At 40.2% G+C, this 7987-nt stretch overlaps 1 protein-coding gene across 1 annotated transcript; it reads left to right on the forward strand.

Moving 5' to 3' along the window:
• Positions 1 to 393: 393 nt before the first annotated feature.
• On the forward strand, positions 394 to 7742 carry LOC309679712 (matrix metalloproteinase-27-like). The gene is made up of 10 exons (XM_082493097.1): positions 394 to 513; positions 872 to 1110; positions 1690 to 1838; positions 1936 to 2064; positions 4112 to 4273; positions 4447 to 4570; positions 5278 to 5408; positions 5622 to 5781; positions 7306 to 7409; positions 7618 to 7742. Exons 1-10 carry the CDS (start codon positions 409 to 411, stop codon positions 7716 to 7718), a joined length of 1404 nt encoding a protein of 467 aa, XP_082349223.1. The 5' UTR covers positions 394 to 408; the 3' UTR covers positions 7719 to 7742.
• Positions 7743 to 7987: the final 245 nt, after the last annotated feature.

Genomic DNA, 7987 nt, shown 5'->3' on the forward strand with positions numbered 1-7987 from the left:
TGTGCATTTGGTGGCCCTATTTCACACAGCTGTGTTGTGACAACTTAAAAGGTTTTGCGTTTGTCCACTCTTTCATCTGGTGTGCAATCGCACAGGTTCATTAAAATTCAGCGTAAAATAACCAAAATTGTGTGTGCCAGTTTTGAAATGGTAGCCAAGCTGCTTAGGAGTACTCAAATACTAACGGACTTCAGATGTCTGTGAAATCAGATGGGTTTAATTAAGTTTTATTGTGTCAGCCAGCACAGTGTTATAGGATGTGTGGATATCAGAGCACAATAAACTCTGCGTCAGTCCACATCTGACTCTACAAAGCACCCCATAACCGTACAAACTGGGATGCGAGAGAGGATGCAAACGGAGCAGAAAGCAGACTGCTCTCCTATCAGGACAGAGACGAGAGTAAGAATGAAGGATCTTTCACTTCTGCTTCTAACGTGTGCAGCTGTTTCTAACGCTCTTCCCGTCCACCCAGAGAAAGACAACAAAGAAGAAGATGCAAAGCTTGTACAGGTAACTACATTGTCCATACCTGAGATCTATTGAGTCCTCTCTTTTTAGATATGATCTGCATGTTCCAGCTACACAATGTTGTTCTGTCTTTCTGGGACAATGCTATTAGACATAACTGTTGTCCAAACTTTACAAAAGTAGGATAAATCTGTACAAACTGGAAATGTGAAGTAAATAAGAGTCAAGGACAGTGTGGTCTGTTTCTGTTTAGCTACGATACTCAGGAAAATATGTGTTGCGCTCCAAAATCACAGGCAGACAGTTTTGCCAGCAAAGTACACAAAAAATATCAGTCCTAAGGTATTTGTTTAAGGAGCAGATCAAAATGCGAAATGTGTTTGCTTTATTTTTTCACTAGGACTATCTAAATAAATTCTATGCCGTTGAGCCAGATCCAAATCCACTTGGATGGAAAATAAATGCTGAATCCACAGCTGAAAAACTTCGGAAAATGCAACAATTTTTTGGTTTGAAAGTCACTGGAAAACCAGATTCTGAGACGTTGGAAATGATGAAGAAACCCAGATGTGGAGTTCCTGATGTGGGTCTCTATGGTGTTACTCTGCCAGGATGGAAAAAACACAAGCTGACATACAGGTAGTATTTTGATGTGTTTTGAGTTTATATTTTGGTTTTGTGGATATCCATGTTTTTTATATGTAAATATAACTTCTATAGCAATTATTTCCAGTTGGGAATACAAAAAAATTTCTCTTTCCCCAGCTGGTAGCTATACATATTCCTGAGAGGAATTTCTGAGAGCCAAGCTGGGGATTTTACATTTTCTGAGTCAACCATAGTATTTTGCCTGTCATGCATCACTCCTGACAAATATTCTGTGAGCCAAACAGAAGTATCAATTGCACCCCGTACAAGACTGACAGTTTAGTAGTCACAGAAATCTGAGATGATTTTCCTCATGCTCAAGAGACAACCTCCTGGCTCAGGGCCATTTTGAGAAAAACTGATATTGTGTATACAATTGTTATTACGAAAAAGACATGTCGGACGGTTATCACATTCCTCAAACTGACTCAGTCCAAGACGAATGTTGGTAACTATAGGATTACAAGTTAAATAGCTTGTTATATACACCTCTGTTCATCATCTTAACAATTTTAGAGATTTTTTTCCTGCAAACACTAAGTATTGTTACTTGAACCCTCATAACCGTAGAATTGTGAACCACACACCAGATATGAGCAAAGACGATGTGGATAAAGCAATTCAGAAGGCATTTAAAGTGTGGAGTGCCGTCACCCCGCTGATTTTCACTCGTATTCATGAGGGACTAGCAGATATAATGATTGCTTTCGGGACCAAAGGTAATACATTGACTGCATACCAATGGTAAGATTAATTTAAAGATATCCCAATAACCATGACATAAACTCAAAGTTGTTCCAACACCATATTATTTAGCTCATGGACATTGCCCTCGTTATTTTGATGGTCCCCTTGGTGTCCTTGCTCATGCCTTTCCACCCGGCAATGGTTTTGGTGGTGATGTGCACTTCGATGAGGATGAAGATTGGACCACAGGCTCAGCTGGTAGGTGAAAAAGTTTCTGAAGTGTTATGCAGATGTGTAAATTCCTTTCTGATTTTATTTAGGTCAAGGAATAAACTGAGATGAAACACAGCATTAACCGTAAGAGCAGTTTGAGGATATTACAGGCCATCCGTTAACTGGGATACTTACAATGACACTGATGTAAAATCAGCCCGATCTACTCTAGTTCTTATTTAACACTGGTAAAGATATGAATGGGACAACCCTTTTCATATACCAACACTATAGACATGTGCCACTCCTACCTGGGGGCTGGTAGAGCCTGTGCCCACCAAAGTTTTACAACCCGTGGCAAAAGGTTTCTGACTTTTTCCCCTCCTGGTCCACACACTGGCACTCAGCCTGGAGCCACCACACACTGCAGGGGAAGCACACCGTGCCTTGCAGGCCTCAAAGGAGACCCCCACCACCTAAAAAATATTACAATCATTAGTGATAATGAAGAGTCTTCACTAAAAGATAAGTCCAGCTAGAGGCTGTTAAAGCTTTACTCTGCATTCGAGCTTGGATGGGCTTCTACATGAAATTGTTCTCCAAGCGATTTCAGCTGCCTACCAGCAGCCGGGAGCCTGAACGCGCTGTTCAGGCCACCCACGGGCTGAGATGCAGTGTGTAGAGCTGACTACAGATGTGTGCCACCAGGCCAGAAGGGAGAGGAACTCCGAGTGCTCGGTCATCTAACTGGTACCTGTCTGCTCCCCTAAATGCCCAGGCTGGCCATACAGCATATACTGCCCCTGACAGATCCGTCACTACACAGCCACATTAACCTGCTATACTTTAGACCCTTTTCTCATTCATGTTTTGGGGTGGAGAACTGCAAAGGATAATTGCAGTAGGAGAATCGAGGTCACACTGCAGGAAAAGCATGGAGCTAACAAACAAGAAGGTGCTGTAAGTGCACTGCATGAGGCGGAGAGATGTGGATTTACTGTGGTGGAAAAAAAATGAAGGGTGAGGGATGGACATGTCATGCTGATAAAATGTAGTGTTTCCCCCAGACTGGGACTGAATGGGTCAACCCCGTTTTTGCTGCTGTTCCTCAGCAGCACGACTCCAGCGACCAGGCATTGCGGAACTCATTGGAGAGCTCGGAGGACTCGTGAGAGGGGAGGACTGGAAATACATGTGGAAAAAATGAGGCTTTGTTTGTTTTTTTGAGAAATGGAAATCTTGGCCTCAGCCAGCCTTTCTTGGGCAATCGATGACCAGTCCTCTGCTCTGCCACTGACTTGTGATCTTCCCTAAGTCTGTTGATATTGCTGGCTCTTGGTCTGTACGGCAGATGATCATTCTTTACTAATTCAGAAAGGCATGTTACTTGGAGGGATACATGTTGGAGGAAATCCATTTTTATCTATTTATTGTATTAATATATTTCACTGGGAATAAGCATATATAAGCATGATATTTTAAACTGATATTTCATTTGACAAGGCTGTAAAGAACCCATACGCTTGAAAGTCCTAATGATAAAAAGTTAAATCACTCTACTAACATTATGTTTTTTCTTGTCTATTAGTGATCTCATCTTTCTTTCTCAGGTTTGTAGAAGGGAAGGTGACACACACTTTGGTGTAACACTTTGGTAACACTTTGGTACCTCAAGTGAGCACAGAGTGCATCGTCTTATCCGTGCCCCAGAGAGCTGTTAGTTTGATCTGACTCACTATCTAATCTGTTTTAGCTCAGCCAGGAAACCCTGCCAGGACATTCCACGGAGCTGCACCCACACTCACCCCCAAACATCTACTCATGCCACACACATACTCTCAGTATCTGACAGAAAGAACAGCAGGAAAGAGGGCCAAAAGCCACTCCCTTCTAGTGGGGGAAGAACACAACCTTATCCTATACATAATATATGTTTACTATGTGTTTACTATATGTTTATATGCATAGTGTAGTGAATTTCTATATATCGTATGGAAACCATCACTGAGCAATAGCCCTGCTGTGTTGATACTGTATCAGTCATCTGCAAACCCAAACTAGACTGAGCTCTTCTCTTTATCCGTTTTTTAAGGGTTCAACTTGTTCCTTGTTGCTGCTCATGAGTTTGGCCATGCCCTGGGCCTCTCCCATTCTAATGACCAGAGGGCCTTGATGTTCCCCAATTATGCCTACGTCAGCCCCAGCGAATTTCCCCTCTCTCCAGATGATATAAGTGGCATTCAGTCCATTTATGGTGAGTAAAATCTATGGCTTAAAAAAAAGAAGTAAGCAGGAGAGAAATAATCTCTTTCACAAAGTTTCACCATAAAGATCATTGCATTCTCATAATATCAAAAATGCATTTATATGTGAAAACCTTAATGTTTCTACAAAATTGTTGTATCCTTTCTAAAATGTCCCCCTTAGGATCTCGACCAAATGCCCCAGATAAAAGGCCAGCCACCCCTAGCTCACCTAAAACCTGCAGCTCCCAGATGTCTTTTGATGCTATAACTACACTCCGACGAGAAGTCATTTTTCTAAAGGGCAGGTAAATAATGATACAAAATTTGTCTCTGTGAGATTTATTTTTTCATTATTTCTGCAAAGACTGAATTCTTTGGTGGTTTCCATGATTATGGGAAGTATATCGAGACAAAGGGATAAATTTCGGTTCATGGGAATGAAACTGTTAACAGATATGAGTTATATTAGTAGCTTTCAAGATACTCTGAAAAAAAACATGCTTAATTTTTTTCCAGAAAACATTTTAGTCCCCATAAAGCTTTATTCCCAAATGTATAGATGGTCACACCAAGCAATGACATGAATAAACGCTGCAACCACTTCCTAAGAAACTAGTATTTTCTACTGTGTAGTTGGACCAATCTGTCCTCCAGTCAACTATGCAAGCCCAAAGTCAGCTGGCTATACAGAGAATAACTTAGAGGCAGGCTCATCCGGGACTCTATAACTCTCTTATTACATGGTACAGGAAGAACCAGAATTTTTCGGTTGCTTGCAACTGATACCATTAATCAATCAGTACCAATGAGAAGGGTAATTCCAGAAAGAAGCCAGAATAAAAAAGTCTCAGTTCCCACTGAGGGCAATGTTTTCCTTTCTGACACATCGACCCAGGCAGCTCCACTGACAAGATAGAGCTTGCAAGTCACAATGTTGTTCACAATCTTGTGCATATATAGAAATATCTGTGGTTTATTATTTACTACAAAAGCTGTTTCATATTTAAATCAGGCATTTATGGCGAGTCTATCCTGATAACTCAGAAGTTGAACTTGAATTAATTTCTACATTCTGGCCAACACTACCGTCTGGTATTCAAGCTGTATATGAGAACATGAAAGATCAGATCCTATTTTTCAAAGGTGAAGTATGAGATTTTCTTTAAATTTTTCTACTTTTATTTTGTGGGAAGGAGGAAGGAAGAGTAGCTATATGTACATAAAATTAACTTTTCTAAGGAATAAAAAAAAAACTTAGAACATTTCATTTAGTTTTCCTACAACCTACATTAAGGGAGTGCATTTTTTCTTTTAGTGTCTCAAAATCACTGGCGAAACTAATTTTTTTTTTAACAGGCAATAAATTCTGGGTTATCAGCGGATATCAACTGTTGCCTGGTTATCCAAAGAATATCAACACACTGGGCTTCCCTAAAGGTGTAAAAAAAATTGATGCAGTTGTCTGTAATAAAAATACAGGGAAGACAGACTTTTTCATAGGTGACAAGTACTGGAGGTAAGAAAAATTAACAAATGTTTTCTTATGATTGACTCCAATATAACCTGATGCAATTAAAATTGTCCATGTGATAAAAGAGAAAGTAGACCTCTAGGTAACGATATGTAACTAGGTAACTATAGTAATCCTACTTTTCAAAGAAATATTTCTTTGACTCATGTACAAGTAGAATAATATAGCTTTGACCTTTCAGAGCTGAAGGGTGTCCTGAAGAGGGCATTCAAGATATGGACCCATTTTGATGCATCATGCCTGGAAGATGAAAAAATTCCAGCATGTCGAGAATTTTTACAAACACAATAGACAAAAGTGTCTCTAGAAAATAAAGATCTGAAAGATAAACTACTTCAGCAGAAGGCTGGCTGGGATGATTCGTGCGGGATTTCTGAAAAATCCTGGATTATTTTCTCTCTTTTAGAGAGATAGAAGTGACAGTCTGTTTTCCTTTCTTTGGCTGGTTAGCATTGAGTTTGCAGCATACTTCTTTTAAATCTTGTTCCCAAGCTGGCATAAGGGATTCCTGATACCCAAACACCAGGCAAACAGAAGCAAAAAGTCACTTTTGGGAAGCTGATGGATTCCTCCTGCGTGCAAGGACAACTGCTGCAAAGGCCTTCTGCAAGCAACCAGGAGCATGCATGGGTCAAACAGACTTTATCGTGACTAATTGTGGGGTTCCTCAGCGAGACATACAGTGTCAGCTGAATTCTCAGCTGGATGTCGTTTCCTGTCCTTTGTTTTTGACAGTTTTGGAAAGAGTAATTACAATATTTTGCATTGCTATTTTACTGCCCTGGTCACAAGACAAAGGCATGTAAGAAAACCACAGCACGGATTTCTTATCTAGTAACTCATTCTCTCAGTTTCATGTCCCTGTGAAAAGTCTTTCTCGTATCCAAGGAGAAGTAAAGCAAAGGCTTTTTTGTTTGTTTGCTTTTTTCCTGACACGGTTCCTCAAATCTTCAAGAAGCTTTTAGGTCCTCCTTTCAGCCCACAAATTCAGCCCCATCTTATAAAGATTGGCCTGGCTCGGTTAAGACCACCTTGATTGTATTAGAAAGAAGTCAGCTTCCTTTCCTCCATCTAAATCTGTCAGCTGGTAGAGGACTATGTACAATATTATATCAAAGTCTAGGAGGAGTTTCAGATTCATGCAATAAACATGTGCAGTCGCTCCAGCGGGAATCAACCCGGCCAGTTTCCATGCGCTGCCGGTCACACTGCTATCATTAGAGGAGGTAAATCCCATTCCTGCTAGCAAAAATGTGGATCTTCCTTCAATTTGCCTCACTCCAGATGCTTCTTCGGAGCCGTGCCGGCCTTTGTCAGCAAACAAGTAGCCAGCTTAAGGAAAGCACGATGGCCAGCATCCTGCAGACATTTGTGCAAGTAGATAACGTCACTCTCTGTAACCCCAATGAAATCAGTCAAACTACAGGAGGTGGACACCTTTCAGCAGCTGATCAGTTCTTTGCAACATTAAACTCTGTAAAATTACATGTCTCCCTTCATATGATTTAGGTATGATGAAAACAGCCAGTCCATGGAGAAGGGTTATCCTAGACAGACAGTCGATGACTTTCCAGGAATTAGCCAGAAGGTTGATGCAGTTTTCCAACAGAAAGGTAAATGAAATGAGCATTTAAGTAAAATTGGCTTATTTGTAAAGAACATATGTTCTGGAGTTATAATGAATGTCATTATTGCTGTATTCTGCAAAAGATAGAACTGAAGAGACGCTCTCCTGTGTGTATAAAGATGATGTTCCCCACTTTGCCAGAATGAAGCTATTTCTTGTATCTATAACACAATGCTTTATTTTTTTACTTCCAGGATTCTTCTACTTCTTCCATGGATCGAAGCAGTGGGAATTTGACCCTACTGCGAAAAAAGTTATCCGCGAAATAAAGAGTAACAGCTGGTTTAACTGTTAATATCATTAAACTTTCTTACACACAGCAAATGTCAAAAAAAAAAAAAAATCATGCTAGATTTCTCAAAGGTTGTTCACATATACACTGCTATACAGAAGAGGCAACGGGACTAGTTTTCATATATGTCTACTATTTTAATAAATCAGCATGTCAGCTCTAATTATATCTCCAAAGGCCAGCAGAAAATGGCATTTTTCCCCCGAGTAAGTGCAAAATGTCCAACATAATTTATTATTTTATACTCCAGATGGGTTTTCAAATATTTTGGC

This window comes from Vanellus vanellus, assembly GCF_965231255.1.
Source record: "Vanellus vanellus genome assembly, chromosome: 1".
Lineage (NCBI taxonomy): Eukaryota > Metazoa > Chordata > Aves > Charadriiformes > Charadriidae > Vanellus > Vanellus vanellus.